At 39.5% G+C, this 22,702-nt stretch overlaps 2 protein-coding genes across 11 annotated transcripts in view; one reads left to right on the top strand and one right to left on the bottom strand.

The window, feature by feature from the left end:
- LOC133477292 (beta-1,3-galactosyltransferase 2-like) overlaps positions 1–11,879 on the top strand; it is a 71,443-nt gene extending 59,564 nt beyond the window's left edge. For 4 of the 5 annotated variants that reach the window (XM_061771904.1, XM_061771907.1, XM_061771905.1 and 1 more), the window contains 2 exons: positions 8,549–8,751; positions 9,841–11,879. In XM_061771904.1, coding sequence (XP_061627888.1) covers positions 8,714–8,751; positions 9,841–10,906 — 1,104 coding nt within the window. In that variant the 5' untranslated portion in view covers positions 8,549–8,713 and the 3' untranslated portion in view covers positions 10,907–11,879. The remainder of the gene's footprint in view (positions 1–8,548; positions 8,752–9,840) is intronic. The other variant, XM_061771908.1, reaches the window with a different exon arrangement.
- LOC133477291 (zinc finger protein GLIS2-like) overlaps positions 1–22,702 on the bottom strand; it is a 40,884-nt gene that overhangs the window by 6,124 nt on the left and 12,058 nt on the right. Inside the window, exons 2-7 of one of the 6 annotated variants that reach the window (XM_061771901.1) lie at positions 19,826–19,975; positions 6,419–6,607; positions 2,448–2,659; positions 1,874–2,059; positions 1,136–1,269; positions 309–427 (exon numbers count right to left, since the gene is read on the bottom strand). In XM_061771901.1, the coding sequence (XP_061627885.1) occupies positions 309–427; positions 1,136–1,269; positions 1,874–2,059; positions 2,448–2,659; positions 6,419–6,584 (817 nt within the window). In that variant the 5' untranslated portion in view covers positions 6,585–6,607; positions 19,826–19,975. Of the gene's footprint in view, positions 1–308; positions 428–1,135; positions 1,270–1,873; positions 2,060–2,447; positions 2,695–6,418; positions 6,608–9,895; positions 10,067–19,825; positions 19,976–22,702 lie in introns of those variants that run through there. The other 5 variants (XM_061771897.1, XM_061771898.1, XM_061771902.1 and 2 more) reach the window with 5 other exon arrangements.

Raw genomic sequence — 22,702 nt, 5'->3', positions numbered from 1 at the left:
TTTTTACAAATATTATTTTACATTCTAAAACCTTTTTCTATTATATACATATATTGTATTGCATTGTAATAGCGCTATGTATAATATGGAAAGTTTAATACTTAAATGTTTAAATTGAAAAATATAATTTCAAAATGTGCACATTGCGTACACTTAAAATATCTATTTTCTCGTCTTTTAAACGGGTCAAACTGACCCGCTTTATACTTTCATACGGGTCAAGCTGACCCACAGTTTGACAGGCCGGATTAGTACAGGGGTCGCCAAAGTGGTGCCTGGATTCGAACTTTTAGTCCCGTGGAGCTCACCTGTGTGTGAGCGGGTGTGGATTTTCAGGTTCTCCAGACGGGAGAAACTCTTGCTGCAGGTGGGGCAATGATGCGGCTTCTCGTTGGTGTGTGTGCGGATGTGGATCAGCATTTTATACCTAGAACAACGACAGAAAAGACATGACTCAAATTCAACACGCATATAAATCAGGTGGATTCGTGTGCTTAAAAAATAAAATAAAAAATCATACATTAAATAGATGTAAATATTAAAGGATAAATATATGTAATAAATGATATAATGTACAAATATAAAATATTTATGTATTATAAATGTTTGCCAATTATTTTGTTGTTTTACAGATTAGTTTTAGTGGCAGTCAGATGTCAGCGGGATTATTTAGTAACTAAATAAAATGTTATATATTTTTTGTTTTATGTTATGTAGTAAGTTAAAAAATATTACTGATTATTGATTCATTAATTGCAGAGAGTAACATTTATTTTTAATAATGAAGAAAGAATCAAATAAAGTAATTATAACTATTAAATAAAAAAATAAAATTCTACAAACATACAATGATGGTAATAATGAATTAAGTACAAATATCAAATACACATAATTTTATTTTAAAGCAATAAACAAAGAAAAAAATCTGATTGATTATATGCTGTCATGTCATTTTATTAAAGAATTTCATTTATAGTAATTATTTTGAAATACATGTAAGCATACACGTATTGTTATTTGTGAGAAACAAAATAAATAAATAAAATAAAATAAAATAAAATAAATAAAATAAATAAAATAAATAAAATAAATAAAATAAATAAAATAAATAAAATAAATAAAATAAAATAAACACCTGGCGTTAAAGCCCCGTCCGTTGCGAGCGCAGCCTTGCCACTTGCAGCAGTAGCCAGAGTCCTTTTCCGGTTTGACGTGGGCGTCGTTGATGTGGTCCACCAAGTCCTGCAGCGACTCAAACAGCAGGTGGCACTGCAAGACACACGCGAATCAAGTCGGTTCCGACGGATTCCAAATATCACACGTTCTCCGTAGTGACAGTTAGAACATTGAACCCCGATTTGTGATCCAGCAAATTTTTCTGTGGAACACAACTAACAACTATTCGCTGAAAAACTCACCTATTAGCGCCATTTCGTGTATTTTCATGATCTTTCTGCAATGCCCTAAGATTTTCCATCGCTACATTTTGTTGATGATTTATTTTTATTTTTTATAAAACCAAATAATTTAAGGAACATTTTTTGAGGGCTAAGACCCCCCAAAATGGCCTAACTACAAACAAACCAAATCATTTTGGGATGGGTGGAGGGGTCGGGGTTTGAACATTTTAAGGGGGCTGAAACCCCCCTAAAATAGGCCTCGCGACGCCACTGCGTTTACCCTTAATAAACGTGATCTGTTCAAGGTGCAAGATGAGTTTATAATGATATTAAAGTGTTTTGAGGTTATAGTTTACAGTACAGTATATTAATATCGGTAATTCTGAACATTGTTTAGGGGGAGCGGGTCTGTCCATTTCTCAGGGCGAGGGTTCTCTGTACTTAATTCTGAAATATTACGAAATATAAATTACCTTAATCCAGCGGCATGCGAGTTGAGCGTCCAATGAGGGCTCGGGTGAGACTTGCATGTCACTCTTCTGACCATTGAAAACGGAAGACGGAAAGCCGTACCCGACCGGTGTGCTCGCGATGGGCAGATAGAAAGGATAGCGCTGAGGTGACGCGTCGCCCTCCACTCTTCGATGGAGCGTCGCTTCCTGCGATGTAAATAAAAAAAATTTAAAAAGTTGGAAATCTTCATTATTCAACTGGAAATATGATAAATGGACTTTTGGATTGCTTGTATATAAATGGTTGGACTGCTCTCCCATCCATCAACTGTATAATTAACATGATAGCCTCCCCCACACTGAGTTCCTCTGCCCCTGACTTGGCAGCGAGGCTGGGTGAAGATCCAAAGCCATGAAAATTAGAGCAGCTACCTCTGTAGAAATGTTTCAATCTCGATTTAAGACTTATTTCTACACACTTCCATTTGATTCAACCACACCCGATACGCAACTAGTCCCTCACCCTGCGTCACCCTCTGATATCTGGATTTTGGCCTGTTTTACTGCAGCTTCTCCTCTCAACACCCCTCCTCACCTCACTCACCCGTAAGAAGGGGTGTGGCCGAGGGCTTCCACTGCTCCTGCTGCTGTGGGGGGACTCCAGAGGCGAGGGAGGGGATGAAGGGGAGGGGGATGACGGAGAAGGGGATAGGGAGGAGGCGTGTCGGGAGGATGGCGACAGGCTGAGGTCCATGGCTGGGGGGGTGAAGCAGGATCCGGGTCGCTCGTGACATGGGGACTGCGAGTCTAAAGTGGAGTAGATACGGGAAATGAGGATGCCTCTGATTAAAAAATAGGAATAAGAATAAAAATGTTTGGGTCAGAGTTTTATTGATGATGCAAAATTAATCAGGAAGTTAAAAAAAAAAAAAAAAAAACATCTCTACGGTAGACAAAGTACCTATACTGTATGGAGGACATGTCAAAATGATCATACTATCACAGAATTTTGAGAATAAAGCCAAAATTTTAAGGGAATAATGTCTTAATTTTACGTATAAAAGTCAGAATATTACAATAATTATTTATTTGATTTTTAAAGAAATAGTCATAACATTAAGAGCAAAACATTCTATTTTGAAGAGAATAATATCTTAATAATACAAAAATGTGAAAATAACATTCATTTTACGAAAATGTCGAAATATTATGAGGGAAAACCTTTTATTAAAAACTCAAAATTGTAGGTGACAAAAGCATTAATACTACAAGAATGCATGAGAATAAAGTCGGAATTATTTGAGAACAGGATATATTATGAGGTTTTAATATGAGGGTGGAAAATCTTAATTTTTAAAGAAGAAGGCCTTAAAAGTACTTGAAGTCATTATTTTATGAGCAAAAAATAGCAATATAGCAGGAAAGAAATGGGGGGAAAGAACATTTTATGAGAACAAAATAGCAGGATTATGCAAATACATTTTAGAGTATTCCGATTTAAAAAGTTGTGATCTTTACTAGAATAAAGTCATAAAATGAGGGGGAAAGTCATATTTTTATAAGACAAACTAGTCAAATGTCAAGAACAAAGTCAAAAATCAATTATAAGAGTAAAGTATTAATTTTGTGTGTGTAAAATGGAATTTTGCAAGAATACTTTTGGATTATTATGAGGAAAAAAGTCTTATCTAAAGAGGAAAATGTAATTTAAATAACAATTAAAATGTCAACGTTTTATGTGACAAAAGTAGTAATATTTCAACAATAAGGTCTTGACACGAATAAAGTTTAAATTTTAAGAGAACAACGCAGCAATAAAAGGAGGGGGAACAAAAAGTCGTACTATGGAGGAGTCCTATTTTTATGAGAATAATATGACAATAATGTCAGAATATTCCAATTTTCAAAGTTGTGATCTTACAAGAATAAAGTCGTAATGTGAGGAGGAAAATGGCCTCATTTTTGGAGACAGAACCAGTAAAATGACAAGAAGAAAGTCTAAAAATAATGGGAGTTAAGTCATAATTTCATAAGAGTAAATTAGACATATTTTGAAAAAAAATATATTTTTGCAAGACTAACATGGCACAATATTACAAAAAGTTGTTTGTATTTTCACACAAAAAACTACTAGATTACTAGATTAATTTTGTTATGTTACTAAATAGTGAAAAATAGCAATATAATCACTAGAAAAGTTGTAATTTTTTGAAAATCATTTCAGAAAATTAGGAGAAAGTATTATTTTAAGAGAGTAATGCCATCAAATGTTCATTAAAAAGTCAAAATTTTACATAAGTAGCGATAGTTCAAAAATAACGTCTTACGAGACTAAAGTCATAATTTTAATGAGAACAAAAAAAGCAACATTATGGAAAATAAAGAAAAACATGGATGGAAATGTCCTAATTTTATGAGTGGTAGTGGAATGGTGGCTCGCTCCTGTATTTATTCTCTATTGTGGTTAGTGGGGGACATATTTACCAAGACAAAGCCTTAACTGTCACATTGCTGATTTCTGCTGAGGTTTCTTTATGTCATCTTATGATACATACTCACAATTACAAACCTATGGGGGGAAGACAATGCATTTCTATTTGAGAACACAACACACTGAGAGACCACTGAGCGAGTGGAGTAGATTAGGTTACTGGAGAAGAACAGACAATCCACTTATGGCGTGATTATATTAGGAGCGTAGTGTGGCTAATCTGTGCAGTGTGGCATCACGCGTCAACGAGGACAATAACGCTGGCCAGAGCATAAGGGAACAAAGTGCTCAGCAACCACTAGGGGGCCCCAAGAGCAAATCACGGACAACAAAGATTGGAGTACCGTTTAAAAAAAAATTTTTAAATCATTGTTTGGATTGTTGTTTTTTACTGAAGCTTTACTAAATTCGCAATTATTAAACATTATACAGTTGTACCTTTGACGAGTTTTTCAAGATATGAACTGTCGCTTGGCAGATATTTTTTATTTTTTTTGCCTCGTCTTGCGAACAGTTATTTGAGTTACAGCCTCTGCATTGCACCAGCCAACTCCACATCGTCAAACAGATAGTTTGTCAAAAAAAGAGAAGCCAATTATGCTTGCTTCAAGCGGTTTATTTCCGCTCCTAGTTTAAGTTAACTGTAAAACTAAACATAAAACAAAGAAAATTACACATTTTGCGTTTCACCAAACTACATAATCTCGCCTAGCGAAGGTCTGCAAGCTTAACGGCTAACACCCAATGCAAAACGCCATAGACCATATGGCAAACCATACGCAGACAGAGCATATGACAATACTCGCAGGCAGATATTCTTTATCCTGTGCAAAAAATGGTGCATGTTGCTGCAGTTTAGTCTTCTTTATGTTACACTATCAAATTTACATGTATGGTGGCTATGGCACATACACCAGAAGGAGTAGCACAATTTCCATTAAATTAAAGCATGAAAAACATGAGCGGAAACTGTTTAATTATTTACATCCTATTTAATTATGCTATGTTGTTTTTATACATGACACTACTGTACAGTGCTAATTTTCATTTTTTTTTACTATACTTGAACTGTGTCCTTTGTACAATGTGAAGGGATCCAGGGTCAAGTGGTGGGCAGTGGGAGTTTTTCGGTGTCCTGCTGTCTATTGTGTATGTCTTTTTTAGAAATAATAATAATAATAACCTCCATGCTAATGCTTGATCATTTGGAATGTTGTGTAAATCAACCCTATTCCATTCCATAGTGTAACACAACAATAAGTTTGTACAACCCCAACAGACGCAAAGTTCAAAAGCCAGCATCTGTGATGGTATGGGGCTGTGTTAGTGCCAATGGCATGGGTAACTTACACATCTGTGAAGGCACCATTAATGCTGAAAGGTACATACAGGTTTTAGAGAAACATGCTGCCATCCAAGCAACGTCTTTTTCATGGACGCCCCTGCTTATTTCAGCAAGACAATGCCAAACCACATTCTGCACGTTACAACAGCGTGGCTTCGTAGTAAAAGAGCGCGGGTACTCGACTGGCCTGCCTGCAGTCCAGACCTGTCTCCCGTTGAAAGTGTGTGGCGCATTATGAAGCGTAAAATACGACAACGGAGACCCCAGACTGTTGAACAGCTGAAGCTGTACATCAAGCAAGAATGGGAAAGAATTCCACCTACAAAGCTTCAACAATTAGTGTCCTCAGTTCCCAAACGTTTATTGAATATTGTTAAAAGAAAAGGTGATGTAACACAGTGGTAAACATGACCCTGTCCCAGCTTTTTTGGAACGTGTTGCAGCCATAAAATTCTAAGTTAATGATTATTTGCTAAAAACAATCAAGTTTATCAGTTTGAACATTAAATAGCTTGTCTTTGTAGTCTACTCAATTAAATATAGGTTGAACATAATTTGCAAATCATTGTATTCTGTTGTATTTATGTTTGACACAGCGTCCCAACTTCATTGGAATTGGGGTTGTAGTTGATCTATGAGTGATCAAGAAGCTATAGTTTTGCCAGAACTAGCGAGCCCGAAAATCTAATTTTGCTTCGGACCCCCCATGACGCTTCTGTTTGAGGCGTACCTGGGGAGGAAGGCGGCGACGGGAAGGTCGTGTAAATCAGCCGCGGTCGCGGGTGGACGCCGAGCGGTGCGCAGATGGAGGACGAGCTCCTCTTGCCCAGTCGGACGGGACAGCACGTCCGTCCCGAGGGAAGCTTCAGGTCCAGCGGCTCGTCCGAGGACAACATGGTGTTTAGTGTCTGCAGCCCAGCTGGGAAAGGAAGAGAAGCATACTTAGAACAGCTGAACTTAAACTCTGGGTATTCAGCGGGACTTTAAATTGTAGTAGGTGCATGCTGACGTCTACTTGCGTTTGAATGTGATTGGTTAGTTCTGAACACAGCCACATCCCCAATTATAGGAGGGTGTGTATACTTCTGCAACCACATTATCTGAGTTACTTTTTACTTACCCCTTTGAAAACATTTCTTTTTTTAAAAAAATGAGTTGTAGAGGTTATGGGTAACACGAGTGGTAGAATATTTGTAAAAAAAATAAAATAAAATGTTTTTTTTCTTTATTTAAAACAACAAAAATTGTGTGGGTTTTTTTTTGGGTGGGGGTGGGCTGGAACTGATTAATGGAATGTAAATTGATATCAATGGGGAAAATTGAGTTACATCCTTGGTTACAGAATGAATTGAAGTCGGAAGTGAAGGTACCGCTGTACTTTGCTCTGGGACTAATTCAATGGCGTATGCGCCAACTCCCCCCCCTGGCAGCAGTAAAGATAAGAGCAGCAGTTAGCAAGTAAAATAAAAGCTGACTTGACTAAAGGGCCACGCGCCCGAGGCATATAGTCCAACATATTATTCTGTTCCCGCCATGTTGACAGCGTGCCTGAAGTCTCTGTGAGTGACGGCTAATAGAAACATGTCTGTTGAGCACTTCCTAAACTAGAAATGTGCAAATAAAAGCGTGAGTAAGAGCTGGGCTGAAGCCAAAATGAAGACATTTCATTTTAGACTCCTTTGAAGTGGGTCACTGATGGTGACGACAGCGTGGTTTCAGTTAGGGTTTTCTGCGTTTGCATATATTTGTATGGTGAACTCCACAGTGTTAATAAACGCGTCAAGTAAGTAAAAGCGGTCCACAAACTTTAGAACGCCACTGACCTTTTTCACATGAACACGTATTTTGAAGGCAGGGCATAGAAACAAATGATTAAAAATATCACTCAGAATTACACTTCAACAAGCCAGTGCTATTATACGCCAGAGCGTTATCTGCCGACAAACAATGTGCAATTCTGTTTCACCGTTGCTTTTTAACTTGTGGTTTTATTGTGTTTGGAGATACAGCACGCACTTATTCCCGGATGCCATATTCCAACAGGTGTTACTACAGTTACGACGCAGTGCCATAAAGTGTTATGTCGTGCCTTGACATCCGTCCTAACCCAATTTCGATGATGAAAAAAATTCTCATTAGCACACGGTTGTTGTCCACGCAGTATCGGGCCTTAATAATATGGCAACAAAGCCACCACGGACGTGATGATTAGTGACTTAGTGACGCAATGATCAATGATTGTGACATTTGTCGCATGGGCAACGTCGCCCGCGTGACACGATCTTGTTTACTCCAGGGGCGTTAAGCGCTGCAGTCTTGTGCCAGTGACGAAGCCGTAATGGAGGCGATGTTTAGTAACTTAGTGACGCGATGGTTTATGACGCTAGCTAGCCTGGCTAATCGCGGCGCAACAAACAACAACAAAATGAAGCAAACTTATCATTCAGGGCACACAAAAAGTAAAAAAAAAAAAAAAAACAAGGAGAGGATGAAAAGAAGAAGTTATAGTAGAAAGTGGGAATGTTCGCATGATACATGACCAAAGTCGTGATGCCAGTTTGTCCCAGTCCTACCAAGCATCACAAAAGCTTAATGCACATCAGAGCATCACAGCAGAGCAGATAATAAACTAGTCGAGATAATAATTATGGGCTTTCCATTCCTTTTTCTTATTTTTTAAACTTTATTTTTTTGTATCACTCTGAAAACTTTGCACGTTTCAGGGTTTTGTTTTTTTTTGTGGTTATTTAATGTAAGTGACGTTTTCTTTCAGCGTTGGTAGTTAGTTTTTGTCAGTCATTTATGTGATTAAAAAATACTAATAAAATTGCCCATTTTTGTTTCTTTGTTTGTTTTTTAGGGGGTGGTTACGCCTCTCTGCAGCAGCGTGTGAAAAGTTGCATCCAGTAGTCGCTCGTGGGTGTGGCCCCTTTATCGTAAATTAAAGGAAGAATGTGAGCGAGCACGAGTAAAAGTGAGCGCGTTAACACAGTGCAAAATTGGGACAAATTGAAGGACTTTAACCATGGAGGACCAGAAAAGAAGTCCACGTGCAGTGGAAAGGTATCTATTGATTCTTTTCATGAAAATTTTCCCCCCCTATGTCAGTCTTTTTTGAATGAAGCCTGTTGAAATTGAGTTAGTTTTGTACAAAATTGTCTTTTATTTTTGCCCTTTCATTCACAGAGGTTAAAAAGCTGACTTTCGTTTGGTTTCCTGATTCCCAAAGGCAGTAATCAATCATTGATAAAACAAGGTTAAAAGCAGTCCTTTTTTTCCCCTCTCTTATCCTGGAGCAGTACCTGTGTGGGTGTGACACTTTGTGTGTGTGTACATACACACATATATATATATATATATATATATATACACACACACACATATATATATATATATATATATATATATATATATATATATATATATATATATATATATATATATATATATATATATATATATATATATATATATATGTACCGCTCCAGGATTTTCATTTTTTTTTTTTTGGTAACAATTTTTATTTTTTTTTGGTAACAGAAAACATGTATGTATGTATGGCAGCCACATTATTGTATATATAGTCATGGAGCCTATCCCAGCTGACTCTGGGCGATCATTCACAGTCACATTCACACCTACGGGCAATTTAATTTAATTTAATTTATATGACTTCAATGTAATCCCACTTGAAACACAAAGCATAATGTGGACATTTGGTGATAGTAACAATTTGACGGGGTGGGCGACTTTCTTTCACTCCTGGCCACCTTGTAGCTCCGCCCCTGGTGTGCGAGACATTCAATGGAGGAAAGACATTTCTTTGTACTAATGTATTTCCAACGTTTCCTATACCGCTTGTTCTTATTTGGGTTGTAGAGCTTATCTGACATTTGGGCTCAGTAGTCCATTTGCAACCGACTCCTGTGTTACACAGTGTCGGCGTCAGCGTGGGGGGGGGCACATTCTGCCATTTAATTAGCATGCTCACTCAACACTTGGCATTGGCCATCAGATGCATGAACTTTGACATCACAACTTACTTGACTTTGACATGATGCATGTGACCATATGCAAATGATCAACGCGAATGCTGACGTTCCGCATGTCAAGCCCATCTTTGTGTTTAATTTGTACCATCTTGTTTTCCAGAAGACTGCTCAGAAGATTGTACCATTGTCATCAGAAAAAGACATGTTTCACTTACCTGTTCCTGCTGTGTGTCACGTTCGTGTTCTTTTCCATTTGGAGCGAGAAATATCTGCTCCATCAGCACTACCAGCGGCTTGCGAGCGAGACCTCCCGGGTCAATGCCCCTCCTTACCGGGTCCATCCGAAGCACCGAGTCAAACTGGATTCCACCAATCCCAAAACCAGCATTGTCCCATTGAGTGGTGGCACTCAGTACCATCTAGCATACCCCCAGAACTACCACTTCATCATGGACGTGGGCGACGTGTGCGATAGCCATGCACCTTTCCTGGTGCTGATGGTTCCGGTGGAGCCCGCCAACGTTGCGGCCCGGGACGCCATCCGCAGCACGTGGGGCAAGAAGAAGCTGGTCCAGGGCAAGAAAGTCCTGACTCTTTTCATGCAGGGCTCGGTCGAAGGGGCCGATCTGCGGCAGGAGAACGAGCTGCACGGCGACCTGATCCAGAGTGACTTCAAGGACACCTACCTCAACTTGACCATCAAGACCATGGTCATCATGGAGTGGCTGGCCACGCGCTGCCCAACGGCCGCCTACGCCATGAAGATCGACTCGGACATGTTTCTCAACATCGACAAACTGGTGCTGATGCTGCAGAAGCCGGGCATTCCCCAAACCGACTACCTGACGGGGATGCTCATGCGGAAGCAACAGGTCTGCCGCTCAGAGAGCTCCAAGTGGTACGTGCCCGAGGAGATGTACCCAGATCGCAAATATCCCCTGTACACTCTGGGCATGGGCTATGTGTTCTCCAATGACCTGCCGCGCAAGTTGGTGGCGATCTCCAAAAGCATCAAGCCCTTCAACATCGAGGACGCTTACATCGGAATGTGCATGAAGAAGCTGGGACTGGCGCCCACATCACCGCCCGATCCTTCCCAATTCCGAACATACAACACTAAGTTCAGCCGCTGCACGTACTCCAAGATCATCACCTCCATTCTGTCGTCCCCCAATGAGCTGATCAGTTTCTGGATGGCGCTCAAGATGCCTGGACCCCCTTGTTGAAACACTTGGGCTGTGTCTGGAATCACTCGCTATCCACTATATCAGTGTTTTTGGATACAGTATGGCGGTATTTATATTATACAGTATATATATGTTTTTTTTTTAATAGCAAAAGGTCACGCATTTTTCAGGTTTTTGGGGCGGCCAGTTGCCTTGCATCCCACTGGAATAGATTACCTCCAAACACATCTAGGCATCCAGAACCAAAACAAGCACAATCTGTACTAAGATGACCTTGAAACACAGCACAAGATGTAAAGATGACATCTGTGAAGTTACTGTGATAACCGCATATCTTTATTCATCGGATGTTATTAGTAGAAATGTTACTTTTTTAGTCGACAATAGATGTAAAACAAGCAAGAGATGAGAACAAACGTCTGTGTAGTACAATGAATATTCATCCAGTGTATTTACTGAAAGTTTGACAATGGATACATTGTTTAATTCAGTATTTTTTTATTTATTTTTTTTAAGTCAGGCATACATTTGTGCTATTTAATTTTAGAATTGACTCCTTAGGTACTTCAGCGGGGGTAAGTGAAAGAGACTTTTCTTTTTATATGTTCAACTCTCACATGGCTGTCAAGAAATTATGTCTGTTAAGTTTTGTTTGTACTATTACTACTACTACTAATAATAATAACAATAATAATAATAACAATAATGAGAAGAAGACTAAGAAGAAGAATGCATAGTACTATTGTACAGCCCTATTTCAATATTTGTTGTGCATTAACTACAACATTGTCGTAAATGTTTATTGTTGTGTGTTTGTTTGTTTGTTTGTTTTTAATACTCAGTATATTCTTATAGGGAAATTCAACTCGCACACTAAAATATTTGTGTTGCACACAACACAGAGAACCAGTCAATTTTCTCAGGGTATGTATCTGGTATACAAGACTACTGTACATGTAAACATTGGTTAGTGAAGTCGGTGAGTCAATTAAAACCTGTGCATCAATTTAGAGTTGGTCAAAAGTTGATTTAATACAAATGTTTTACATGGTGGCAATGTTACAAAAGAGTTGCTGTTTTATATATTATACAAAATGTCACTTTAGTAATGAGGTGGACTGACTGAATTGCACGAGAATCTAGCTGAGTTTCAGTATTGCTGTAAAGCGTCTCTTATTTTATGAATTTGACTGCTGTAAAATGTGAATTTATGTGCCCACGGTGTGACTGTTATTAGAAGAACCCGTTTTATTTATCAGTGACGTTGCACTGTTGTGGTTCCGCCTCTTTGTCCACCAGAGGGCAGACTTTCATCACAATTGCATGCTTTGAACTTTGTCTGGAAAGGAAAGGGTGGGGGGCTGGGGGGGCACACCATCCTCAACAATATTCTAATTCTAATATTCTAGAGATGAAATTATGCTTCCTTTGTAACATAGGAAAGGACAGCACTGTTTCAAATGAATTTGACTCCACTTAGACAACTGACATTGCATAGACAGCGAGTATTGCTGACATAAAGTATCTAAATTGCGGACTTGACCTGCTACGCTTGCTTGATTATAAAACGAAAGAAGTATCTTTAAAAAATTTACAAAATCACTGATTCTACCCATTTAAAGTGTTTCTACAACGATTTCAAAAATATTGCTGGAAGTCAAACAATATATTTGGTCCATTTGACACTGTAAAAGCCATTAGAACCTTGGAACCTTGTAACCGGGTCAATCTGTGTGTTTAATGAAGTTCATATATTATTGCACAAAATCTGTTACTGCCTGACAAGAAAATGCCTCCCGATCCAGTGTAAACTGTCGGTGCTCTTCCTCCTGTCATTTCTTCTTCTGTGCTTCTCACTATAAATGTTTTCTGCGGTGCCGCCTCTTCCCGTTTGTACAATCTTCCTGTGAGAGAGTTGGATGACCCTATTTCATTCAGTTGGTAATCCTGAACCATCCTAATGTTTCTCTTGGTTTATTATGCATCTTTAGTCTTAATGTTATTGTTATGTCTTTTCCTGTCACATAACGGGTACATGTCAGCGGAGTTACATTTAAAAATAGTATTTTTAACAGTTGATGACCGCTGGCTTAACACTGTGACAAGACCAATTCACTTCCGGGTTGCCGATGTCGTCATCTATATATTTTTTTAATTAAAACAAACATTTTATGTATTTTCAAAGTCTAGCATGAAACTGGAGCGTCCTTGAGACTGTAGACTTCAGCGGTGGTCTGTTGCTTTCAATATTGCTGTCATAAAGGATTGTGGGTAATATAATATACCTTTCCTGTCGTAATGGCTGCTCAGGAGTTAAGGCTTCTTTATTATTATTATTATTTTTTGTAACTTTATTTCCGAAACAAACAAGGGGGGGGGGGTCACATCAACGTACACAAGCAAATCCGTGCATCCCATTTACAATTTACACCAGGAGGATCTTATATAAGTATAGTAAACTGTTCACAAATATTTACAGTCCTAATAGCTTTTTGATTATGAGAGGATTTAATAGGATGTACAGCCTAAGCTCACCGTGCAAAGCAGCAAAAGATGGTTTCTTACGAGCAAATTTACATTTATGAATGTAAATTTTTGCCATCAGTCTAATGAGATTCTTTATAAAGGTTTTGTTGGATTTTACGTTATTATACTTACAATTTCTCAATTTCACGTTATTATACATACAATCCGTGAGCCATAAAGAGGCCTTAAGTTATGCGCCGAGGCATCCAAGTACTTCCGGGTCATCTCGCTCGGAGAGGAAATGACAGGAAAGTAGGAAAAAAACTGTTCCCTCGGAAGAAATGATGGGTGACATTACTCGAGTACTTCACTAAATAGCTATAGGATAATCGATTCTGAAAGGATTCTATAGTAACAGCCCTAGATAAAGGGCCCAAAAAGTTTGGCAGTGTGGAGTTATACTGGTTTTGTAAAGTCTGACAAGAAACAGTAGTTTGCACTCCAAATTATGTTCAGTGTATGTTCAGGCAAAGACAGAGAATGCCACCAATCTTTTTTACCATACGGAGCAGTGCCACCCACTAGAGCCCGCTCAATGCAACTACATGGACTGCTATCCCAGACCGGAGCTCGGGCTGAACCCCCTGGCGATCTGTCCCCATTTCGAAAAATGGAAATTCCATTAATCCATTTCATCCTCAAAGAAAATCTAACATTTTAATAATAAAAAATAATAATAATAGCACTATTATATTTTACTTTTTCTATACAATAACCCAAAATAAATAGAACGTAAAGAAAAACAGTTTGTGCATCATGAATTAATCGTGCGGCTCCCTTCTGGGTGGTGCGTCTTGCCCATCAGGGGGAAGTATGATATATATGTACGCACATATATGCACAAAGTAGACGGTCACAACTGCTCAGTGAGCTGTAGTAATAGTACTCATTTTTTATTTGTGTTCAAATATTTGATGTAAAGGGTTATAACACAGCAACATCAATGCCAGTTTCATCAGCCCGTCGAAGGTGTTTTGCATTGTATGATGTTAAGTAAAGAGTTGACCAGAGAGCTTCAATTGGAATGAATTCAATAGGAATGACAAAAAAAAGTCAGCGTGTGAACTCTTGCTTATCATTTCCCTCCAATTACATACAGTAGCCTTCCGAGTTCAATTGTTTACCTTCAGGCAGTATGAGACTCATTTCCATTTTAAGTATTTTGTGGGAACCTAAGCATTCCTGTACTCCGCGGACTGACTAAGGCTACTAAATGGTAGTTTTCCATTCTCGGCCATGCGATACTCTGGTGAATGCGAGAGCGAAAAAGCAGCTCCGTGACTCAAGCGCAGGAATTCTTGTTGGAGCCGAGTGACTCAAAAGGCAGTTATGCGCTTTACGGGACACTCCGGGTGGGAGAACTCTGCAGGAGAAGAACGGAACGTGTGAGGAAATGCGCAACAGCTGCACGGCTAGTTGGGACAACACCCGCTTTATTTACACCTTCGGTCCAGAAAAGAAGCTTATAAAGTGCTGTGAACTGAGCGTTTACGACTGATGCATGTTTGTGTTTTCATGGCACACTAAGGAGGAGGACAAGCTACAAGTCCAATGGCCTGGTCACAAAAAAAAAAAAAAAAAAACTGGTGGACCATAGCACTGTTTTCACTTTTTGGCTTTATGGATCCTTTTTTGCGACACTTGTTTCAAAAGACTAACAGTAGGGGCTCTATTTTCGTAGAGGGTGTAAATCTGGTGGAACGCGTGGTGTGGATGCAGGTTAGACCGGTGTTGGTAATTTCTTGGACCAGCACATCCAAAAAAAGGGGACGTCTACGCTGCTGTGAGCGTGATCACTGCCGACTTCAATCCTGTCCAATCAAAGCGCATCCTCACATTACCTTTAAATACCACACACACACGATCGTTCGTGTGCCCCCCTTGCTGGCCAGTGGGATGATTTAATATTAAAAAAATATAGAAATAATGATAATAACCATAATTTGGTCAATTAATTAATTTCCACAATGCTTCCGAGGATTCGATGCCTGCTGTTCACATTCAACTTTACACCGATCTGATCAGCCTGATCGGTATTAGCAGAAAATTAGCATTTTATGCTGATCGGCTTTCATGTCATAATTTGCCGATCCGCAAAAGACATTTACTCCGCGTCGCCATCGTGTACAGTATATTTGAATTCAAAATCGAGTTTATTTTTAGCCTCGTCGCGTGTCTTTTGATGTAGTACTGTCAATATCTGGCAACCAAAAAAGTTATTTTTGAAAAAACACGGCAGTGGGGGACAGAAAACAGGTAATGCATGGATCAGACTACAAGACAAATTTGTTCTTTCGCGATTGCACTATGTCAGACTACTGCAATAAAATCTTGTATTCCGATACCACCGCATCCCGTCTTTTACAATCACGGGGCTTTATCTTGTCAACTCAAATACGACTGGATACACTCGTTACCATGGCGACAAGATCACGACACGTCTATTATAAAAACAAAATGGGAAACGGGAAAAACGTACAAAAAGTAGATACAAAGTAATTACTGTATAGAATTCCTGCCATCTTATAGAAGAATATTTATTTGTTCTGTCTGTCACTATGCCCCACTGGCATAAATAAAGGAACAAAGATACATTATTTCTTGTAAATGAATAATTTTTTGAGCAGTTAAGTAAAATTTCCCACTGCACACCTGAAGATTGCTCATGGCAGACTAATGTGCCTCGGCACAATGGTTGGGAATCACTGACTTAGAAAAGATACTCAGTATACAGTACGCAAGTATATACAGTAAATGAAAAAGTCATTTAGATAAACGCATTGCTCAATCTTGTGATCGGATCGGTGATCGGTTGTCGTTTTTTTTTAAACTCGGTGATCGGCCCAAAAAATCCTGTAAAGCCTTGTTCACATATTTATGAATGGATGGCGTCTGATATCCACCATACTTTTCCACAAAGCTCGCATCTCTGCCTTTTCTGTGCCCCGATTAAATTCACCAACATCGCGTTAGAACAGTCATCTATCTACAGTGGGTACAGAACGTTTTTCAGACCCCCTTAAAGTTTTCACTCTTTGTTATATTGCAGCCATCACTCTTTGTTATATTGCAGCCATTTGCTAAACTCATTTAAGTTCATTTTTCAAGTTCATTCCTCCCTGCAGATCCTCTCCAGTTCTGTCAGGTTGGATGCTGAACGTTAGTGGGCAGCCATTTTCAGGTCTTTCCAGAGATGCTCAATTGGGTTTAAGTCAGAGCTCTGGTTGGGCTATTCAAATACAGTCACAGAGTTGTTCTGAAGCCACTCCTTCGGTATTTTAGCTGTGTGCTTAGGGTCATTGTCTTTTTTGAAGGCGAACCTTCAGCCCAGTCTGAGGTTCTGAGCACTCTGGAGAAGGTTTTTGGCCAGGATATCCCTGTACTTGGCCGCATTCATCTTTTCTTCGATTGCAACCAGTCTCCCTGTCCCTGCAGCTGAAAAACACACCCACAGCATCATGCTGCCACCCCCGTGCTTCACTGTTGGGACTGTATTGGACAGATGATCACCAGTGCCTGGTTTTCTCCAAACATGCCACTTAGAATTAAGGCCAACAATTTATATCTTGGTCTCATCAGACCAGAGAATCGTATTCCTCACCATCTTGGAGTCCTTCAGGTGTTTTTTAGCAAACTCTGTGCGGGCTTTCATGTGTCTTGCACTGAGGAGAGGCTTCCGTTGGGCCACTCTGCCATAAAGCCCCGACTGGTGGAATTCCGGCTGCAGTGATGGTTGACTTTCTAGAACTTTCTCCCGTCTCCCGACTGCATATCTGGAGCTCAGCCACAGTGATCTTTGGGTTCTTCATTACCTCTCTCACCAAGGCTCTTCTCGCCCAATTGCTCAGTTTTGCCGGACGGCCAGCTCTAGGAAGGGTTCTGATCGTCCCAAACGTCTTCCATTTCAGGATTATGGAGTCCACTGTGCTCTTAGTAACCTTAAGTGCAGGAGAATTTTTTTTGTAACCATGGCCAGATCTGTGCCTGTCTCTGTCTCTGAGCTCTTCAGGCAGTTCCTTTGACCTCATGATTCTCATTTGCTCTGACATGCACTGTGAGCTGTAAGGACTTATATAGACATGGGTGTGGCTTTCCTAATCAAGTCCAATCAGTATAATCAAACACAGCTGGACTCCAATGAAGGTGTAGAACCATTTTAAGGATGATCAGAAGAAATGGACAGCACCCGAGTTGAATATATGAGTGTCACAGCAAAGGGTCTGAATACTTATGGCTGTGTGATATTTCAGTTTTTCTTTATTTATTTATTTAAATATTTCAACAATTATGTTTTTTTCTGTCAGTATGGGGTGATGTGTGCAGATTAATGCGGAAAAAAATGAATTTAAATGATTTTAACAAATGGCTGCAATATAACAAAGAGTGAAAAATCTAAGGGCGTCTGAAAACTTTCCGTACCCGCTGTACCTTGCGCGTCGGGAGTTCGACATGGTATGAGCAGGTGTTTAGATGTTTAGACTGACATGATACCACCAAATTGTCAATGCTCATTACCGTTAATTTTTTCCCCCTTATTATTTTATTTTACGTTCTAACTCTTTGGTTGTAATATATTGTCTTTTTGTTTGTTTTTGTTCTTAAAGATTATTTCTAATTCCAGTATTTCCTTTGGCAGGTTGACCAGTATTCCACGACTTCAATCTATCCATCTATCAAGTAATTAGTCTATCTCAAGATGTGGGTGGACATTTTCCCATCCGGACTCTCTTTACACTACAAACTTGGTATCACTACAAATAAACCTTCTCGCGATCACAGGCGGGATTCCTTGATTCATTGACGTTATGCGAGGCAGAGGCTAAACCTCGGTGAAGTCAGTCTGCCGGCCGTCCACATGGCCGCACTGGTTTCGCATTCCACTACAAACTCACTGACTTCTGTCTCGTCTCGCTCTCTCTCTTTCGCGCGCACACACGCACACACAGCTATTTGGAGTTATTGTGGAAGCACGCAGATGCAGGACCATATGTACGCAGGCACGCACACTGAGGGCCTGAAATCACAGCAGCAGATTTGTAACCCCATGAGATCCCCCCACCCCCACCACCATCACCACCACTGTAACACCACCAACAACAACCAACCTCCTGCAGCTCCTCCACTGCTTTTCCCTCAATGACCTATGTTTGTGGCAGCATGCCCAGACCCTCTTATGGATTCCTCTCCTGCCTAGAAAAACACCCTCTCACGCACATGCACATACTGTATGCTAGAGAGTCTAAACACATGTCAAGAGTCCAGGGACTTTCATTCGGGGCTAGTTAACATGCACGCACACAAACACGCAATCAATACTGCACATGCATACAATTACACTGAGGCACACCCATGAGTCCACACACAACATACTATGCTGTAGATGTACACACATGTAAAAACTGGATGATTCCTCTGCATGCTAGTGGTGGGAAACAACAAAGTAGAACTACTTTGTAGCTTTGCTGTACTTAAAGCGGAAGTTTGCAGTTGTAAAACTGATAGCACGATTTGAATGTCGCCTCACGTCACTAAAGGGTGGATTTTCCGCAATAGTTTCAGCAAAGCTCCTGAAGCTCAAGCTAACAGGTCAGCGCAAGTCTACAGGGGTTGTGCCAGCTAGGCGTGTGCAGGCGATTGCACGGCAAATGATTGGGACCTCATCCGTCACGCCTTCTGCCTCTGATTGGTTGTTTTTCCTCGGGTGCCGTGTTTTATTTATTTATTAAATCATATCGGAGGTACAAGATGCAGCCAGAGAAGGCTGTTATTTTTTTTTTGTTTTTTTTACAGATCATTTTCCTAATGTACTTACGGTCAGGTGAGACATTTTTAACAAATACAATAAAAGTGATTTGGGGGGAAATTCTATTTTTCAACTAGGCCTATCTGTACTTTACTTAGGTATTTATTTTTCAAACAACTTTTTACTCTTACTCCCAACATTTGAAAACCAATATCTGCACTTTCCATTCCTGAATTTGTCAAAATAGACTCATGTCAAGGGAAAAACAAACCCTTCAGTAGATAATAGACAAGACAAGCAATTTGAGAGATACAATTTATAAAAACTTGCATGCAAGGATACGGTTCAAATAGAATCTGATGGCTCGAAAACGTTATTTCTCCTTAGATGAGACCATAGACCATCTTGCTTTGTCTTACAGAAAAGTGATAAAACAATATCAGTGAGAGAGCAATACAGTCAACTTTCGTATCCTCGCATTAAAGCAAAGGATTATATGAGTTTATGAATAATACAGAATATATTTGTGCAAAGGTACACATATATATTTGTAACAGTTCTTTTTCCAACGACGACTTAAAAAGAGATGTAAATAAAGAGAGACATTTTGATTGATGGATTGAATGAGATGTTGGGGGCTTAAGAGGCTCAAAAGAAAAAAACAGGGACAGCAGCGAAATGGAACCAACCATTAACTATGACAGCAACAGATTCGGAGAAACAAGATATTCCCCATCCATGGCCTTTTTTAAGAGAATTTCTTTATGTTGCAAATGCGTTGTGTCTTGCGCCAGCCTAAAAAACACCAGCTTGTGGCGCTTCAAAGTTATCTGTGTAATCTGAAAAAAAAAAAAACACATTCAGTGTACAGTCGTGCTTTGGGATATGAGCGTCAAGATTCAAGATGTTGTCATATGCACAGTAAAAACACAACAGCAGCACTGAGCAATGAAATTCATACTTTGCTCAGTGCTACCGTTCTCCGACGATTTAAGAGTTTTTCAAGAGACCGGCAGTCTGGCCAATCTTTTACTTTGACTTGCAAGGAGAAATTTGAGATACAATACGAACGCTGTATCGTGGCAGTGAACTCAACTCAACTCCACAACAAGCAGCAGTTTGGCAGATAGCGAGGATAAAAGAGGCTTCATGCTGTTTAATACCACTCCCAGTTAAAGTTTACTGTCAAACTAAACATTCATTCATGCATTCATGGATTCATTCATTCATCTTCCATTCTGCTTCATAAAACAAAAACAATTACACATTGTCTATTGAAAGCAACATCATAGCTTTGCTTTAGAAAAGTCTGTTTTACCTTAATGCTAACAAACAATGCAAAATGCCATAGACGGGCTAACGAATAGCATCGGTGTCAAGCTGTTATAACCATTTTAAGCAATCGCTATTTAAACACACACAGCGGAGCAATGCATGTAGACAGACAATATAATACACACAGGCATACAGTATATTCTTTAACCTCTACGAAAGACTACTAATATTATTGCAGCTTGTTGGATAGTTTTGGTCGGCTCCATGTACTTTATAACATTATGTCGGTATTAAATTTCCCCCCTTTATAAAGTACCATGTTATAGAATCCTATTTTTCTTATTTAAAAACACATTACAAAAATGTAATGCTGGGTTTTTGGGGGAGACTGGCACAGATTAATGGCATTTCCATTCATTTCAATAGGGAAAGATGATTTGAGATACAATTTTCTTGAGCTACAAGCGTGGTCACGGAACAAATGACTCCTATCTCAAGGAAACCCTGAATTTTTTTCAGTTTTATTACTTGCTACTTTAGCATTTTTTAGCTGAGTCACTTGACAACATTAGCCAAGCTATGGGAGAACGTTGTTTTGTTAGCATAAAAGCCTGAGTTAATAAAAGCAGGGAACATTTGTTTTTAATTCATTGTGTCAATTTATCAAAACAGATATGGCATATAATCGACAGTCATTCAATTATTCATTCATTTTCACTTTTGTACTAAAGTACAAGTCTGTGCTTTTTTACTTTTACTTGAGTAAAGGAGCTGAATCAGTAGTCTCAGCCTTTTTTTTTTTTTTTTTGTTAACACAAGTCGCTGTACTTCTACTTTACTACAGAGTGTGAGTACTTTTGCCACCTCTGCCCTTCTGTGCATGTGCGGTGCGTGCGTGTATGTGTCCGCGCAGCATATGTACAGTACATACATACAGGAAACCTTCCATGGCGCCCCGATGAGGCCTCTCCCTCGCCTTCTATTTACTCGTCTCTTTCGCTCGCTCTCTCTCTCTCCGCTTCCATCCATCTCTCTCCTTCCTGTGGTTTTCCTTTCCCGGTCCTCCAGCAGAGCAAACCTCGCCTGCTCTCTTTCTCTTTCTCCCCGCAACATTTTCTTCTCCCTATTTTCAATTGTCAACCTCCTTTGACTTTTTTTTTTTTTTTCGAGGTGCAGCATTTGTAGCGGAAGGGAGGAGTCAAATAAGACTCTCCATCACTCAAACGAGGGAAGGATGTCGGCTCTTAATTTTTTTTTTTGGGGGGGGGGGGTACCGCCTTGATTTGGCCATAAGTCCTTATGACACAAGTTCTAAATCGGCAAGACTCCTTATTGGCAGTTCACTTTTCATGAATTCAACAAATTTTTTTCTATAGAAACCTATTCAAAGCTATTAATTGAAAAAGGCTAATAGGAAAGTAGTAATTGGAGTCAAGGTACTATGTTGAAATGATACATCTCAACTAAGAGACTCAAATGTTTGTATGTCAGGGAGGAACTAAGTTTAGCCTGGGTTTTAAGCGGACGTCATGAAGAGTCTTTGTTTGTTGTATGATTTTGCTCTACTAAGCAGCTATTAAAAAGCACAAGCTAAAAAAAAACAAAAACACAGCTGTCGTTATTGCTTGACATTTAGCATTTTTACAGGTTGTGAAGGCAACATACAGTACATGCTAACGTCTTTGAACGTCTGCCAGCCATTTATTTTTAACGGTAATGTAAAAGATGAGTTTGAAAGGATATGATCCCAGTTTGTGGTGTATTATTGGGCTAAACCACAGGTGTCAAACGCAAGGCCCGGGGCCAGATCCGGCCCCCCACATCATTTTATGTGGCCCGCAAAAGCAAATCATGTGTCAACTTCCACGATTCTTGCTAAAATCTGTACCAAAATTTCAAATTGTCGTATGTAATAAATAACGATGAGATATTGCAAACCTTTTATTCTCTCTCTCTACCAAACCACTTTTTAAGGTAACTTGAACTATATTTGAACAAACTGCTGTACATTGACTCTGATTTTCAAAATAGTTATCCATCAAGTTGTTGTGCATATGTAATAATATGATGAGATATCCATCCATCCATTTTCAACACCGCTTATCCTGGTTAGGGTCGCGGGGCGCTGGAGCCTATCCCAGCTGACTTCGGGCGAAAGGCAGACTACACCCTGAACTGGTCGCCAGTCAGTCACAGGGCACATATAGATACAGACAACCATTCACACCCACATTCACACCGTCACTGAGTGGGAACTGAACCCACGCTGCCTGCACCAAAGTCAGGCGAGT

The sequence above is a fragment of the Phyllopteryx taeniolatus genome, chromosome 4, assembly GCF_024500385.1.
Source record: "Phyllopteryx taeniolatus isolate TA_2022b chromosome 4, UOR_Ptae_1.2, whole genome shotgun sequence".
In the NCBI taxonomy this organism is placed as follows: domain Eukaryota; kingdom Metazoa; phylum Chordata; class Actinopteri; order Syngnathiformes; family Syngnathidae; genus Phyllopteryx; species Phyllopteryx taeniolatus.
This window is presented reverse-complemented; position numbering and strand designations above follow the sequence as displayed.